Source organism: Danio rerio, chromosome 4 (genome assembly GCF_052040795.2).
Source record: "Danio rerio strain M-AB ecotype USA chromosome 4, GRCz13ab, whole genome shotgun sequence".
NCBI lineage: Eukaryota > Metazoa > Chordata > Actinopteri > Cypriniformes > Danionidae > Danio > Danio rerio.
Window position 1 is genome coordinate 10,579,587 of NC_141024.2, and position 18,568 is coordinate 10,598,154.

Genomic DNA, 18,568 nt, shown 5'->3' on the forward strand with positions numbered 1-18,568 from the left:
CGTTTAAACAGGGTTTTCTGGAAAATAATACAAAATAAAATCAAATATTATACTAATATAATTATAATTGTATGCGTGATGGATATTTGAGAGATTTAAAGTGTAAAGCATAATTATCTCAACTAAACAGTGCTTTATTTCTTTGCATTTGCTTTATTAATTATTAATAATTATACTTTTTCACATTTTAATCATTTTGACTTTTTTTTCCTGTAAACAATAGTGAAGAGAGATTTTTAATGATCGTTTTTATTGAGCAGGAATTGGTAACGAATGCTGCAGTGTTGCTGTGTGCATCTTTGTATTATAAATGAACTATACTTTTTTAAACTTTCCTCCTGATAGCTCCACCGATTCATACCTGGCCCTGAAAACTCAGCAGAACGACACAGAGAAAGATGATGAAGTTGAGACGGAGGTGAAGGCTGAGGGTTTCATCAGCACGCTGGAAATGGAAGGTGGGAAGTGCGTGGATGCTTATACCCAGAAGAACATCTCGTTTGAAGGCAAACCCATCACCCCGACTGGGAAGAGCGGAGGATTTTCAGAGGTGTTTTCTCTCCGAGATCAACTGAAACAAGCCGAAGAGAAAGCATCAAAGGTCCAGAGAGAGGTACAGCATGATACATTACCTTAATATACCTAATATTACCTCTTATATTTACAGTATATCTTCTCATTTCTCATTCTTTTTGTATATTTGTGTGTATAAACATATTTAAACATATGTATTTTACATGTTTATTTTAAAGTGTTTCAAATAATTATTAATGTAGTATAAATAATGTATCAAACATTTCACTGGCTACTATGTTTAGGTTCAATACTGTGACTTTAATGGTTAGTAAATAAGGCATATAAGAATAAAATGAGAATAAAAAAGATTTGAATATATTTGTTTTTAAAAATGTGTGCAAAATTTGTCTTGATATTATTTAATTATTTCAGTTTTTTTTCCATTAATTTATAACAAAAACATTCTCCACTCACAGTATGGGGTGAGTAAATTCACGCAAGGTTGCAAATAAACCCATCTGCCACTGTGATAATAACAAGTTTGAGCCAAATACTTGATATATTTTGTTTTCTTGCCTTCAGTGGTTCAACTTGACCTTGTGAGAAATATTGCTGAAAAAACCCTAAAGGTGTAACAATGAAAATCTAATTCTTTTTATCAAATATCAACAAAATGATTTGATTATTTCTTTCTGCCACAAAACACAAAGTTTCCCCCTGATACTGCACCACAAGTCTTTTTTTTTCTCTCTATATCTCTTGATTTTTGCAGTGTGAGGGACTGAAAGGAGAGCTGATGGAGCTGCAGGGGCTTTATGAGAGCAGTCAGAGGGAGAGGGCGGAGCTGGAGGCGGAGCTTCAGCGCTACAGGGCAGAGCTTGACCGGCTGGCCGGGAGAAAGGCTCAGGTGAGGGTTCATCAAAGGGTCTGAAATCATGCATATTGCATTGCTTTATTCTAAATCTACAACAGTTATGAATTGCAGACAGTGGTTTTGGAATGTGTGGATCTCCTTGGGGTAAAAAAAAAGCTACCTCACTGTGTAATAAATCACACACACAGACATTACTCACACAGCAAGTGGGTTGAGATATTATCAACAGAATGCCACCATGACTCCATCAACCTACATGTTTGTCAGCATTCGAAAATGCTCTGTACATGACTAACGTTTTTTGCATGTCGGGGGTCAACCACCGCTGAAGTGACCATCTGTCCAACAGCAGTATCTGTCTTTCAAAGCGCATCTTGTCTAACTAAACCACTCCGGTTGAGTGTGTGTGTTTGTGTGTCTTGCTTTGGGTTGCTTATTTGCCACATTGACGCTGCGTGTGTTTCCACATCTTGTGTTCGTCAAACCTCTTGCAGCTAATGTGTCTAGCTAGCTCTCCTGATCCACTGTAGCACATCGAGCTTTTGTGTGTGTACAATGTGCACTGACATAGAGGTCTTTCTAACCCCTGTAGCGTGTAAGAATGAGGACTTAGTATGAGCCAAAGAAATCCTAATTAAGCTTCTTTTTTTACTATCTAAGAGTCTGTCCAGTGTCCCATGTCAGTCATCCGTCCTTCATAGTTGTACTTTAACTGTGTGGTTAACCCCTCACTCACACTGTTCTGCCACCCACAATTGCTTTGATTCCTTTAAAGGAATGTTCCGGGTTAAAGACTAATGGAGCTTCTGCAATATGGTTGGGAATACCACAGAAACTGATGAAGGGTCAAGTTCTCTTCTGTTTATTAAGGTGCATTAACACACACACACACATGATTTTTATACTGCACACACTGTATTCCATCCCTCCATCCCAACGCTAACCCTCAAACTAACTATCACAGAAGGAAATCAGCATTTTATACATTGTTAAAATACTTAATTGTGTGTTATTTTAGCCATTTTCTTCATGGGGACCATTACATATGGTCAGAATTTACTGATATTGCTTTATTTGTGGGGATATTGTCTTGTCCCCATGAGGAAATCCGCTAAAAAATAACACAGAATTAAATGTTTGGCTGTAAAAAATGTTGATTGTTTTCTAGGGACAATAGGGACCATATTATATCCCCACAAGCTCAATATTTACTGATATCGCTATCCTAGTGGGGATATTTCATCCTTGCAATGTTAGAAATGCAAGGTACACACACACACACAGTGCAAGTCATTTTGCTTGCTTTTGTAATTGTTTCATTGCAAAATATTTATTTATGAATTATGCTGCCTATTAAAGAATACGATCTACTAATCACAAAAGTCATTACTGATTCCACCTAATTAGCATTAATTAGTACAGTTCCCTTGTGACCACTTGTGTTTGAATTTAGTTTTTTTCACGCTCTACATCACATTCACAGGAGTGAACAATCGGATGCATTAGTACTACTGAACGATCAAGCAGGCTTTATGGTTGATGCTTGAGTGGCTTATCTCCAGCAAATAAAAAAAAGCTAAATTAACCTCCCCCTAAAACTAAAAAAACACCCACCTATTGGTTTATTATAATTTAACTTTTAATCAGTATTCTTTGAAATTCTTGTCTGTTTTTCATCTCAATAACAATATAAACATTCCAATTACTTTAACATAGTATTGAGTCAATTCCCTGCAAGTTTACTTGATGTAAACACTCACAAACATATTCATGATTTCAATATATGGGGGAACAGTACATGTTTGTTTTATCATTAATATTGTCTGTGGCATTCAGCAACACATGTCAGACTCTTCCGACAGATTTAACCCGGTACATTGGTTTAACAGCGTGGGCAGGCTGTGCAGTGTGGGCAAGGATCTTTAAATGCCAAGATGGCAACCTTGGCTCTGCGTTCATCAGCCGAAGGGTCGAAAACGAGCACAAGGTTTCCATTTTGTGTTTAACCATCTTTGCTGTGTATCTAACCTGGGTGTATTTTCCTGTCTCCCTGCTCCCCTGTGGGCTTTCATCGCTTCGTTCTGTTGCTTTCTGACCACTGAACACCTACATGAACATACATGCCATAAATGCTCACGACGCACACTGCACTGAATCAAATTCCAAACAAATTTGATGATTCCTGATAAACTGCTGGCATATCTATCTATCTATCTATCTATCTATCTATCTATCTATCTATCTATCTATCTATCTATCTATCTATCTATCTATCTATCTATCTATCTATCTATCTATCTATCTATCTATCTATCTATCTATCTATCTATCTATCTATCTATCTATCTATCTATCTATCTATCTATCTATCTATCTATCTATCTATCTATCTATCTATCTATCTATCTATCTATCTATCTATCTATCTATCTATCTATCTATCTATCTATCTATCTATCTATCTATCTATCTATCTATCTATCTATCTATCTATCTATCTATCTATCTATCTATCTATCTATCTATCTATCTATCTGGTTGTGTTTTCTCCCTATCATCCTCACACTCCTCATTCTTTCTCTCAATATTTGGTTATTTATCCATGTTTTATTTATATGTAACTCCACGTGTGCGCAAACGTCCCATGTGTAATCACTTCTTTATTTTGAGCGTCTGTCATTTTTTTTCTTTTGTTTCTCTCACCACCTCTTCCTACTCTTCCTCTCCATCCCTGCGCCCCCCTGTGTTTTTCCTCAGAGCTCCACTCCTTCGTCTGAGTGCCCTATTCTCTCCATACCCTTCATAGGAATGGTTGTAATTTTGGGCCTGATATGGTGCTGCTGGAAGGAGCTCTTGTCCTAAAGGGGGAAAGGTATGGCTTTGCCTTTTCTTTCTCTAAGAGTCCAGAGACAAGCCTTTTCGTGGTCACTTTTATAAGACATGATGTAATTCTAAACTGTTGGACATAGTGTATGATTTTTTTGAGGGCCCTTTATGGATGTGCACATTGTTTCACAACTGTACTTTACTAGTCTGAGAAACTCCTAAAAGAGTTTGTTCTCCTTTAATATGAAAGGTCTGTCATCGTTTACTCACCATTATGTAATTTCGAGCCTACAGGACTTTCAATATTCAGATTTTCATTGTTTATCTCCAATGAAAATCTTTTTTTTTTTTCATAAGATCAAGAAATAAATCCAAATGAACCAAACAAGAATCAAGTTTTTTCCAGGTCTTCTGAAGACACAAAATTAGTTTATATAAAAAAAGGCTTTTAATACTGCCTGATAATAGTGCATTAACTTCATGAGGAATCACAAATGTGTCATGGGACCTGCATGACTGGACCTTATTGGTTCTTAGGTGTCAAGCAAGAATTCTTCTGGGACTAAACATTCTTTACTGATTTAAGGTTTGTAGCTGAATAAAATATTTAATATCTGTGTATTTTTATGTATTTTTAGCTTGAAAATCTCATAAAAAGCAATTCAGAATTCTGTCTCTTTAAAATACTTTGATTAAGCTGCTCAATTCATATGAAGTAATTTCTTTTTTTAAATTCTTTATGAAAATTATAAATCTTAAGCTATATGATAATGATCTTAAGTTATAACAGACTTTAAGAGAGTGACAAAAATCTCTAATATTTGAGTAAAAACATTTTTAAAATGGCTTTGGAACAACTTGAAGGTATATTATGACAAAATTGAACTAACTTTGCTGAATAAACCAGTTTTTTAACTAAGTTTGAAGCAGAACAAATGCATGAACTGAAAGATGCTAATATTAAGAAGTTGCACATATGTTGTGTTACTGACAAAACAAAGCAATTCTGGTGAGCATAAATAAGCATCATCGTTTTAGAAACATTTTTATTGTAGCATCCAGTTGATTCTTAACTTGTAAAGGTATTAAACCTCCCTAAGCAAAACAAAAAACATTCAAAACCCTCTTTTTAGTATGTTAGAAAATGGGTCAGTTCATCAGATAAAAGTATTTAGAAGAGGCATTAAAAAAATTCTACTCCCCAAGGGAGCTGACATGATTTTTCAAGCATCGCCAACTTGTGCTTTTGTAGTTTGGGCGGCAGAATATTTGCATCATAGGCATATTTCCTATGTTTTTCACTCAAAATGTTTGGCTCAATGTAAAAATCGGATTGGATGAAGTCATATTCAGGCGTCCTCTGAGATTTCCAACACTGTTATCCCAGCCAAACACATGACACAACTCTGATTTCAACAGTTCTGCAGCCCAGCGGTCCCGACTGAAGCCACACACTTACACACTTCTCTGATTCTGCTGGACAGTCATGCGGTTTCCATTGCCAATCTCAGGACGCCAGATGGAGAGAGAGTAATAGAGTATGTAAAAGAGAGAACGTGTGTGACAGTGATTGCGGTATTTACTGGGTCATTGCTCTTGGCTTTGAATCACTCCACATTTCTGGATGGGTAAATTTAGCTCTCACGTCCAGCGCTATTACAGAAGATGACAGAAAATAAACAACAAGTCCTCAGTAGGTTCATCAAAACCAGATCCATTCTGCAGCCAGAGATAAAAAAACATTGATGGTGCAGTTTTATCAAGTTTGAAGAACGCCAAAATGTAAAAAAATGTCAGAACATTAAAGTTAGGAATAGAAACGTTTTATTTAAATGAGAAATGTTTGTTGATTTTAATGGATTATATTTACACAATTAGAGATGCACTGTATTAATCAATCAGTTATATTTTGTAGGAAAATTATTCCAGTAACATCTATCAATAAAGTGAGTATGAAAAAACTTTGTTTAAAATGAATCTTCCTAAATTAATTCATCCTACATTCATTTAAACCCCCTCCCCTCACACATAATTAATGTTATTGTTTAAATATTAATAATATATTTCTAGATGATTTAATACAACTATACTATGTATGCAGGTTTGGAATTATAAATTGATGATCGGGAGGGAGTTAGCTTTTTCTGTATAATATTAGTTTGTATAATATATACTTCAGTAAATCAAGTCATCTATCAAAACAACTGTAAACAAAACTATAGGTATTGTAAATAAACATTTAAGGCATTTTTAAAAACACTGTTTTTATTGATTTTAGTAGCTTTTAACATACAACAGAAATCAGATTCTAACATACAAAATAATAATTATAATGATGATAATAAATGAAAAGTAAAATAGAAAAAAATAAATAAAAATATATAAATAGTAATAATAAAAATTATATAAACATATCAGTAAATGCATGTACTTTCACATACAATATAAAGGTACACCCTATAAAAACAACGGTATATCAATAGCAGGTAATACTAGTTATACAGAGAAAAGATTTGCATCAGCTTCCTTCAGGATACCAACAAAGGGATTCCAAAATTTGAAAAACTTTTCAGGTTTTCTCTTTCAAATCATTTATTTTAATAATAAATCATATGTAAGTTTTCAGTGTGTTGTGGGATATTTTGTGTATTGTGACCTGCCGTCTCTTCTAATGAGCCATTTCAGAAGTTTCTGTTGGTCAAACTGTATAAACTATGTAGCTAATTTGACTTTACTTTTAGGTTATATGTCCAAACAAACACCTTTTTTTTTTACAAGAAAAAGTGTCTTGTGAACACACCACGTCTATTGGTGCTCTAGAACTGCCATTTTCAGACTGTTGAATCGTTTTTACTCACATTGAATGATTGGGGCGAATATGCATTCACAATGGCGTGGGAAGTTATAAGAGTGGTCAAATGTGTATTTAAATGATCTATTATTTTAATTATTAATATTATTATTTAAGATACAGATCAGACTGTTTCTGATCTGAACTATTTCTCACTATTTAGAGGGCTGACCCCCATACATGTTGTTTTGAAGTCCTTCAGGGGGGATCAAGAATTAATTAGAGAGATCATTCCCCACCAAACCCCCCTGTAATACACACCCTGATTGTATGCATCATTAAATATTGTTAACATTATGCAGTATAATTTTGTATTTTTAATACATATATTCTTTGTGTTTTGAAACAATCAAAAATATTTTGTGCATTATTAAAATTCTGTAAATGAATTTAATAGTTATTAGCTACACCTTTACTGTGTGCATTTATATTATTAAGTGTAATATCTCTAAATAAATACAAATATCAACATTCTATCATCATCAGTATCATAATCATATTCAACAAGAATTAACAGCACTAATTACTGCTTGGTCAAAAACATCAACTTACTCTTGACCTCTGTTGTCCCTTTCCCCTCTCTGATGTCATTCTCTCAGGAGAGTGAGGGAGACTGGAACCTGGTGATGGTTGTTGCGGTCGCAGCAGCAGCGGTTCTACTCATTCCCAGTTTAACCAGAGCTCTGGCCTGAAGGCTGAACAGAAAGTGACCTCATCCTCCCACTTCGCCTATGGTACTCAATTCTTCCTCCCTGACCACACTAATGGGAACCGAAAACCATTCTTCACCCAGTTCATGCGGGAACACAGTAGCTTCCAAACTCAATGCTTTTTTGGTGTGCGTTGTGATGCTGGTTGTTTGCCGTTCAGCTTTGCTTTTGTAGACAATCATATCTGTTTCAACCAATGAGGGAAGACTTCAACAGCTTCTGATTGGTTCCCTCCTTCCCATTTCATTCGCTGTTTTCTTCTCTTAATGGACGATTTCAAAGGTCGTCCTGAAACTGTTTGCCTTATCATTTTTTCAATAGAACATTTGCACATTTGACCTCTTTTTGGCTGTCAAGAATAAACTGATTTCGTCTTGAGGACCAAAGAGGATGCCGTTCTTCATTGAAAATGCTTTGGATGCTGCATTTCGCTTAGTGCATCATTGCTTTCCGTTTAGATAGGAGCATGCAGTACTTTTTCAATCTTCCTGAATCTTTTTTTAATATAGGGAAGGATCATTTGTGTTTAGCAATCATGATCCTCACTTTCGTCCAGGGCATGTTCTGTTGGATTTCTGACTCCAAAACTGTGTAGGTGTCTGTACAGCACTTCTCTGTTCATAGATTGCACACATCTGATGCGTAATGCAGTTTTACATTCCTTTTGGTCAAGAATGCAGAAGATTTCTGGTGGGTTGAGGTTATACCAGCAGGTAAATATGCTTATTTTCAACTTTCCACAGATATTTTTATACGCGAACTGTTTATTCCGAGACGTGGAGTTTGTAGATTGATTTTGTTGCGTGTAGATTGATAAATGATACTAAAGAGTGATCGATATTTTTATATAAAGGTTGACAAATGTATAACACTAAATGAACTCCGAAACGAGTGTAATGAACAAGCACAGATATACTGTAAATCTGTTGATGATTTCATTTTAAGTTATATGATCTTTTTTTAATGTTTGTAATGGCTAAACTCAGCATATTTACATCTATACGATCTATTCTCTGCACACAAACTGAGGCAAATGAAAGAGTTACAAAATGTTGGAAAATGGCATGAATCAGCGATTCTCAACTGGTGCCCAAAAAAAAATGAATCATAGTTCTTTGATCGCAGGGATAAACAGCCCCAAAGTTTCAATACTGTAGCAAAATCTTAAAGCTTATGAATGCAAAAAACACTTTAGAACAAATGAAGAATTCTTTCTGTATGATACATTTCAATGCAATTCAATGTTTGAGTTTTTTAAAGATTTTGGTAGCATGTTCGGTTGCCAGCCTGATGTGTAATGTAAAGCCAGACGAGAACTACTATTCTTACAGAAATCCTTGAAAAAAAGATGTCTCTTAATACTTGTGCACACTGGGAAGTTTTCGATTGTGCTTACCACCACCGTTTTTCCAGACTTCTTTCGCCATTTTCACTGTCGATCAGCAGTCCTTGACTCCCTGACGTTAGATGGCGCTTGATGAATAACAGAAATACATAACTTGACACACAGACACCAATGAAATCATCATTGAAATTCATCTAAATTCTTCATCTATAGGAAAATGTGCTTGTCTAGACTGTTTTGTGCAGGAGCACCACCAATTGTAACCCATTGGTGAATTTTTAAAGCTTCATGCATTTTTTATATTAAAATTATGCTTTTAAACCCAGCATTTTGCGCATTGGTGTGCACGCTTGTATTGTTTAGTCACAAAGCATTAAATTTTAAAGATCATTCATTAATTTTCCTTCGCCTTAGTCTGTATTTCAAAGGTCGCCGCAGTGGAATGAACTGCCAACTATTCCAGGATATGTTTTACGCAGCTTTCCATCCACAACCCAGTACTGGGAAAATGTTAATGATCAGTGCAAGCGAAAATCATCCCAGTGTGCTTTTACAATGCAATTCAATCTGTAGCATTAATATATAAAGCATGAATTGATATCTAGCTAATAAAAATGCTAGAAACAGAAACTTCCATACTGCCTTTCACCAAAAATGTATGCCATTATAAAAAGAAATAGACAGTTGGCCTAAAAAAATTAAAATTTGCTTAATTTACTCAACCTGAGGTCATCCAAGATGTTTTTTGTTTTTTTCAGAGACCTCAATGTAACCTAAGAGTAAATTAATGATGGCTTTTAATTTTTGTGTGAATTATCTCTTGAAATGATGTATGTTTACCTAGGGAAGTTCAAAAAATGAAATATGTAGCGTTTTCCTTCAGAGGTAGATTCAAAACAAAGTATAACGATTAATATTACTATCGCTGAACTCATATCCATCATGAATGCTCTGAGGTACTATTGTTATGAACAAGACTCTATTTCTTAATACTTACAGTATCTATTACTATATAATCGTTTCTGGTATACACACAAGTTGTCTTCACCTGATGTCTTTTTACAGCACAAACTAGACTAGAATTGTAGCAGTGTGTTATAGTGTTAAGACCCGGCAGTAGTATGGGAATATTTACAGCATCCCAAAATCTTTCCAGTGGCGTTTTCTGCTGTCCTGTCGATAGACTCAGAATTACGGTAGCACAACTTGATTGTTTAATGTATCAGTGGTCGGCTGACTTTCTATAAGACGCTGCATGCTACACAGTGACTTGTCTATGAAATAAAATAAACGTGCTATTTGTCCTGCGCCGTTTTTTTTTTTTTTTTAACGGAAAGTGTGTTTTACATCAAAAAGAAGTTGATGTATGATGAAGGAGCCAGAACAAAATTCACACACTCTTTCTCTCAGCTCTTGTAAATGATGTAATATGTACAGATTGTGCATTTGCATGTTCATGGCAGTAGATTCTGCATGCCGAGTGATGGAAACCAGTGGTAGATTTAGCTCATGTGACAAATTAGAAGTAGATTTCGCATGAAATCAAATCGAAATCAGATTTCTTTCCACATTTGTTTAAAGTTAAATATGAAGACCAAGATTTTTTTTCTTCTTTTGTTCTTGATTGTTATAAATAGCACTGAAATATTTTCAAATATCCGACTGGAGCTTTGAGAAAACGTAGGATTTCTCCAAAGGCACCTATATTAACTGTATGTAGTCTTGAATGTAGTTTTATCTCTAATTTAAAGTCCATAATGCACATTTTCTGTCCAGTTCTCTGTTCCGTTTATTATCTAACTAAAGCCTTTTACGTTCTAAGAGAATTACAGATTGTACAGGCTAACAAAATCATTAGAAATCCATCGTAACGGTGCATTAATGGTTGTCGGAGGGTGTTAAATGTGAGGAAATGTAGGTTTGTATCATTGTGGCGATGCTGCTGCTTGTATGTTTGTTTGTATGTGGTTGTGTATTGTGTATCTCTTCTGTACAGTGTCTTTGACATGTTTACATGTTGTCTCGCCTTAACAGGCACTTATTTAAAAAAAGCATAATGAAATTTGAAGTATTTTGCTAACCATGTATATTTTGTAAATGAACAGGAACAAATAAAGTCGTTTATCCAGAGCATCTTGATGTAATACACGTGCTTGATTATTTCTGTGAGATCTGAAAGTGAATCATAAGGTGAGCTGACATCTAAATGACGACCAGATGTCCTCCTCCATCTATGTCTAGGCTTTCTTCTGACCTTCACATTTCTCTTATTTGTCAGAGTGCTGACGTTTCTGAGTCACGGCGGTGACTTCACTGTGAGTATATGAACCTAATCTATTTCTGGGGTTTGTGTGTCAGGAGGTTTTTGCTCTTTTGGACGTTAATAAATGTATGTCTCGGTGTATGACACAAGGGGGATCTACTTTTCCAGTAATAGTGAACCATATGCCTGTATATGGTTTAGTCACTGGTCACCACATTCACAGTATAAACATTTCTGGAAAGACTCATTGTGTGTTATTGTAATGAATTCTATTGTGTGACTACTCTATAGCACAACTTTGTGTTCAGTGTTTGCAATATATATTATATAATAAAATGTTTGGGTAGCACTTTATTTCAAGGTGTCTTTGTTACGCAACATATTTACTATAGTAATCACAATTAGTTATGCATAATTACATGCAACAAACCTTTCGTATTCTAACCCTAACCATACATGCAATTCATTAATATTACTCAGTAGTTAAATGTATACACTGTAACAATGACACCCTAAAATAAAGTGTAACCAATGCCTGAACTGCATATAGAGGGTGTAACATTTCAAGTTATCTTGTGGCATATGGTTGGTAAGTAATTTTTGAGGTTGAACTGATGTTTATGTGGCCATATATTCATAACTTTTTTTTGTGTTTGAGCCAAAGGACTAATGGCACAAGCTTTAAACTAGCTCGGGTGTAAATTATAATGACTGAATATAGCTTATAAATTAATTAAATACGATGATCTGTTGTAGCTTGTTGCCATTCTGATTAAATTCTCATCATGCATGAGATTAACTAGTTTTGCATGGTGCATTTTGTACTGTATTATGTCTGTATTTGAGATATTTTAAAGAAAAGGTGATCACACATCATTCATTTATATTTCTGTATTAATTATGTAAAATCTGGTTGTTTAAAAGGATAGTGACAATGCATAAATATTTAAAATGACAATAGTATTTTGGAGTTGCATATGTTATTCTTTATTAATTTTTATTAATTCATGTCTTCAAATGATCCTTGTTTTATTATTATTAGATTATTATTTCTTGTGTTAACTGTAATTTTTTAACTGTAAACCATGGTAAAATGTAGGATGGACTTTTTTAGAGTTTAATTTTGAAATTAATCATCTCACATTCTGATTGAAGGATGAATTACCTTATAATTTATGGAGAAGAACCGTGTTTAATCACATGTCGATATAACGTGAACAAACCATAATGTAAAAGACCATGTTTCTGTTATAACTGGATACTTCACTTTTTGATAACACTTTATTTTGGTCGTCCATTTCAGCATTAGTAGACTGTCTGCTTAACATCTGCTGATACTGCTCCTTTAACAGACATTTAACTGACTATAAGAAATTTTGCAAGTACATGTCAACTTACACCAACCCCAACCCCAACCTAACAGCCTATTTATAATCTAATGAGAACTAGTTGGTATGTGGATGCAATCAATGTAACTTAAATTCAACAAACCATCAAATTAAAGTGTGTCCCACTTTTTTCTTCACATTAACTTCATTTATTATATCCACATTTAACAGTATATCAGGAAGGCATGTACAGTTAACTCACAGTATCAAAAATGCCTCCACATCTATATTTATCAAATTTTTTTTATAGTGTGTGACTTCATTGACTCAAATAGAAGTTTTGTCAATTGGGACCACACTATTGTTTATTAATAAACACTCCTACTGTTTATTATTAATTCATAAACAGTCTATCATGTGTCTTCGGTGTTTAGAAACGACGTATCACTGACATAATTATGCTGTCATTTGCTTTTTCAACACGTTCTCACTCCCAACTCGTCACATACTGACGCTTGGTCAGGAACCCTCGGCGTCAGTTATTGACGCACAGGGTACCCCTTTAGCGTCATATTTAGACGTGCAGGGATTCCCTATAGAATCTGTGCCTGAGCCTGAGGTGTCATAGGGAGACGCTGGAGGCTCGTATAATTACCAATAGATGTCAACAAACTTTTTAAAACCTGATTTACGCCTATTATCATAGTTTTCTTATTTTAAAAATATGTAATTTTTATTTTGTTTATGAAAAGCGTCTGTAAACGGGGTCCAAACTACTGTATGAATAAACTTCGGCCCACGTGACATCCCTTCACGGTGAGTTTAACGCCGCTCTGCTATTGGTCAAACTGCATCAGCGGTGAGTTCTCAGATGAGTTCAACTGTCAACATTAAATATTACGTTAATGCTGCATAATATATTTTTATTGGAGATTAGTTGGTGTTTATAAATATGTTATCGTTTACTTTATATTTAATGAGTGAAAATATATTCGGTTGTCCAGTTTAGGGTAACTATGCCTAATAAAACTTTGATTCATTCATATTATTTATTATTTTTTTACTTTAAAAAAATATTAAATTTCAAGTACTAAGTTTAAAAATGTTTTCGGCTGATATTTTTCATTTTAAATTATTTATTAAAGTTGGGGTCATTCTATGTGGCGATCTATTTTTTTACAGTCTATGCTCGCTATCCCAAGGTTCATTGCGATCCCAAGGTTCACTGCGGTTTTCCACAAGGTAAGTAAAAAGTAAACAAACACGATTTGTTGATAAAGCATGTACTGTAAACTAGCGACGTTATCTAATTACATCAAGTTCATTTATTAAAAACATATTTTTCTCACATATAACGTTGGTCATGCATTAGAACAATATATACATTTTAAGATAATTAAGGAACAGTGTAACCAGATTGTTGTTTTCCACAATAGAATTCGTGCAAAATCTATATATAATATGCAATATGCAACTCTAATAATACAAATGTATTCGTAATTGTTTCAATATTAAAGAACATCAAGTGTTTCCAAAGGTTTATTGTAAAAACAATTATTTTCCATGCCTTTAAAGGAAAAAGGCAGAAATTCTGCCCGTCTGAGCACATTTTATTCATTGTACAACACAAAACTAAACAAAAAAATAGCTTAATCTACCACACACACACACACACACACACACATATATATATATATATATATACAGGTGTACATTATAAGGTGTTCACTGTTCAGATATGAATATTTTTTCTTTGCTCTTTTCAGGTTCTTTAGATTTCTTTAAAAATCCAATTTTGTTTTCTAATAAGCAAAAAGTAAAATCACTTTACCCATGTTTATATGTTAAATTGCACTTGTCTCTCTCTCTATCTCTGTTAACACATTTATATTTGTTTGATTAATTCTTGTGTCTTTCAGCCTGTTTCTGCCTATCACCATGAGTGATTCCTCAATACTCAGATTTATCATCAAGATCTCAATTATAAGCTCAAGTTTTGATGACAACTTGGTGATCTGCAGAAAGCACCACCATGTAAGGAAGGCCAAGACCACTCTGGAATCAGTCAAGGGTTAGTGAAGTTTTTCATTCCATGTATATGAAATGTCTACATTGTTTAGGCATATGTGATTGTATGAGATAAAATGCATTTATTCTTTCACTACTATTGTAATAACAGAAAGAAACGCATTAGTTTTACTATTACTATTGCTTATGACAAACATTAAAAAACTACAGCATAAGCTCACAAAATATTGTGGCCTAACTGTTTAAAACTAATTGTTCTGGGTGTTGATAGTGGCCAACCATTTGTTTTCTTTTTCAGAAAGTATTTTGTTTTGTCTGATTTTATGACACCTTATAGGCAATCAACTGCCCACATTGGGGTTTAGGAAATTAGAACTGCTTATGCTGCTTGTCTACTAGTCTTAGGATAAGTTAGAAATGTTATAAATGTACATTTTTTTGTTGTTTTTATCTGGTACAGCTCATAGGAACTCCAATCTTCCCAACTGTGAGAGGGCCTTGCTCCAGTGACTGTCAGTGTGTATTTCATTGTTTCCATTAGTCCCTGTATCTGTAGACCTAGGTGACAGTGGGCTAGAGTAAAATTTTGGTTTTATTTAAACTAAGGCATACTGATGGCCTTTTTATCTCAGATTTGGTCATGCAAGTATTAATATATCCTAAAGTATTTTTTATATTCTTTCCATTGGTGGAAAAGATGTTGGTATAATTATTTTTAATGGACTGCTAAGATCTCAGCAGACATTTTTCTGAGATATTCTTGAGTGGGAGTCTGTGCAATACAAGGTGGATAGTATTTGCAAGGAAGAGCCCTTCATCTGTTCTGCTTCCACACTAGATATACTGCCAATTTAAGTAGATATGAACCATAAGCATAACCATTTCAAGAATGCACGAGGTACTTTAAACTGTATGTGTTGAAACTAAATTAACAAGAAAACAGCTCTTTGATGTTCACCTAAGAAAATTAGATTAGAAGATATAAACTGTTATGCACTTGTTCTGTACTGTTTCATTCCTTTTTCAAACACTGGCATTTTAAAGGTTTATTTACAGCTAAGGATTAAGGATTGACAGGAAGATTTGTGGACTACATCAACTAATGACACTACCTCCAAAGAGTTGCAAAAAGCTGTCCAAAGTTTCAGCACCATCTTTAAGCCCATGATTTTAGTGTGTTTCATGCCTAATCACATGAGTTTATATCTGAGATAGATGAACTATGTGATTGTCTTAAACTGATCTACAAGTAAATGCCAAAACTTGTTGGTTTACTTATTTATTTATTTGTTTGTTTGTTTGTTTGTTTGTTTGTATATGTTAACCAGGTGAAATGGAGTGAGGCATACCAGGATATGCCTGGTTTTACTTTTGGGAAGGAGGTTGAACAGTGCAATATTTCTTCTATAGGATTGCAGTGACCAGACATGCTACTGTAACTCTCATGGTCATGTGCTGGAATTAGCAGATATTCAACAATTTGGCCATCTTGCCGACCTATTGATATCAGAAGGTAACAATATCCAGTTGAATTTGTTTTGGTTGTTCAGTAACCTATTTTAATAGTATTGTGATTTTTGATTGCTTATCACTGTAGACCGCAACAGCTCTGCAAAGCAAGTTGCAAAACAGAATCCATGAAACTGGCAGTGACTGGAAACCAGTTGGAAGACTTTGGTCTGTGATGTAGAGGAGTGGGCAGAGGGTGAGGAAATTCTTATTAATATTACATGTAGTCATGAAAAATTGTGTTACTATTACTGTCATTTTTTTTTCAGTAGCAGAAGCAAAGACAACAAAAAGAAGAAGTGATGTGGATGTCTTCGTCATATTGCATGGTATGTACACTAGACTTCTGTCAGTGTTGATTCTTTAAAAGTTGACGTATAATCCTTGTTATACAACTTTCTTTTCATAAATATATTTCAGACTCTGCTGACCCAGCAACAAAGAGGAGGGTGTTCAACATCATCCTGCTAGTCAGGATTCTTCAGGAGAAGCAGTGGATTATTGTGGCAGAGATGGCCATCCACTATAAATACCTTTCAACTCATCCTGGTTCTTTCAAAGAACTTTCCTGCTTGTTTGCTTCTGAAAAGTACTGGTATGTATTTGTATTTTTTGGCACAGACATAAGCATAAGGTTACCCAGTCCAAAGGATATTAATATATTTTTATGTTGCTGTGTTCTTCTTTTAAGATTCGACATGTGGCCTTAACGAAGAGGGGTTAAAAGGTCTATGGATCATCATTCTCAAAAAGCAACAAAATAACTGAGAAATAAACAACAATAAGATGGTGCAATCTAGAGACCTGCAAGGTACCTGCAAGTTTTGGATGGAGCAGAGAACATAGATTTTTTTTAAATAAAGCTCCAGCTGATGAGTATGACATTGACTGTGGATTTTCTTTTACTGTAATCCAGAAGAGGATGACCTTAACCCTGAATCTAAAGCATGTAATAAAATCTGTAAAAAATTAAATAAAATTGTCATCATCTATAACCAAATTGTCTTTTTTTTAAATACATAGATATGTACAGTATGTAAGCATTCCTCTAAAATCAATCAGTGTTGTAAATTAAGAGCATTATTGTATGCCTCACTGCTTACAACATATAACGATTTAAGGAACTCTATATTAAAATGAAATTATTACATTAAGTGACATTAAGAGCTTTTAAAATATTAATTTTATGATACATTTTTATGATAAATTTAATTTTTGCATATACTTGGGCAAAAAATGTACATTATTATGGTCAACTGCTCAGATACCTCCAGTCAATATGTGGCTGAGTCAGGCAACCACACTTCTACCTCTGGAAAAATTAACCTATGATTTACATCAAAGATCTGATGGATCCATTTGGTCCTCATGGATTTTTCTAAAAAAAAAAAAAAAAATTAATCTCCTTTTATTTTTGTCCTTACTTTGAAACATTTGTATTAATTTGTTAGAATGTCTAACAAAAAACTGCTGCACTTGTTGTGAGATAACAGTGCGACTGTTGTTATTCTGAAAATAAAAATTAACTTTGTATAATGTTTTATTGAATGCAAGATAAAAAATAAAATATTTTCCAAGAGATGGATTGCGGCTGGAAGAGCATCTGCTGCATAAAAACATGCTGGAAAAGTTGGCGGTTCATAGCACTGTGGCGACCCCTGGTTAATAAAGGTACTAAGCCAAAAAGAAAATGAATGAATGAAAATAAAATATGTATTGAAATATGTATTTTTGGTAGACATAGAACTACACAGTAACTTATAAATACAGCACAGAACTATTTTACTTCTAGTTTAGATAATTTAAAGGTTTGCATTTTTATTTTATTGGTTATTGACTATGTATTTTTAATCATTTGGAGGTTTGAACTATTCGCAGCATTTGAAAGGATATCTTTTCATCATTGTTACCTCATTTCTCAATATTTTCATGATTCTTACAATGCAGCAAATCTTACAATCATTTGATCATAAAGAAAATAATTAACAAATTAACCCACATGCAGGACAAAGACATTATGTGGAATCATTATTAAACACAAGTTCATCCATTGTCATCAAATCATACTGTTACACAAACAGTTGAAGATTTAGAAAGTAAAAATAATCAGATAAAGAGTGGTTTTTAAACAAATACATGTCTTTAAAAAGGTTTTATTTATAAACATTTACATATTTTAAAAGAGCTTTTATCCATATTTCAAATAAAGTGAAAACAATTAAATATCACATGATGACCATTAATGAAACACACTTTCAGAATTACATCCACACATATTATTCTGAACTCATAACATTTGTGATGAACATAGATCACTA

At 34.0% G+C, this 18,568-nt stretch overlaps 1 protein-coding gene and 1 long non-coding RNA gene across 9 annotated transcripts in view; both read left to right on the forward strand.

Moving 5' to 3' along the window:
* The window catches only part of ccdc136b (coiled-coil domain containing 136b), a 38,458-nt gene extending 27,203 nt beyond the window's left edge, over nucleotides 1-11,255 (forward strand). Inside the window, exons 7-10 of one of the 3 annotated variants that reach the window (XR_015482754.1) lie at nucleotides 346-613; nucleotides 1,289-1,423; nucleotides 4,197-4,262; nucleotides 7,667-11,255. Coding sequence is in view for 2 of the 3 variants with exons in the window: in XM_087248036.1 (XP_087104162.1) it covers nucleotides 346-613; nucleotides 1,289-1,423; nucleotides 4,148-4,252 (508 nt within the window). In the remaining variant the exon portion in view is untranslated. Of the gene's footprint in view, nucleotides 1-345; nucleotides 614-1,288; nucleotides 1,424-4,147; nucleotides 4,263-7,666 lie in introns of all 3 variants that reach the window. The other 2 variants (XM_087248036.1, XM_087248037.1) reach the window with 2 other exon arrangements.
* A 2,028-nt stretch (nucleotides 11,256-13,283) lies between these two features.
* On the forward strand, nucleotides 13,284-17,250 carry LOC101885530 (uncharacterized). 6 transcript variants are annotated; one of them, XR_015482760.1, is made up of 9 exons: nucleotides 13,284-13,529; nucleotides 13,896-13,955; nucleotides 14,633-14,784; nucleotides 15,202-15,253; nucleotides 16,070-16,254; nucleotides 16,339-16,446; nucleotides 16,523-16,579; nucleotides 16,671-16,845; nucleotides 16,942-17,250. It is a non-coding gene; the product is annotated as an uncharacterized LOC101885530 (long non-coding RNA). The 6 variants fall into 6 exon arrangements; XR_015482756.1 differs by lacking the exon at nucleotides 13,284-13,529 and having other exon boundaries at nucleotides 13,920-13,955; nucleotides 15,202-15,257; nucleotides 16,520-16,579; XR_015482757.1 differs by lacking the exon at nucleotides 13,284-13,529 and having other exon boundaries at nucleotides 13,920-13,955; nucleotides 15,202-15,257.
* Nucleotides 17,251-18,568: the final 1,318 nt, after the last annotated feature.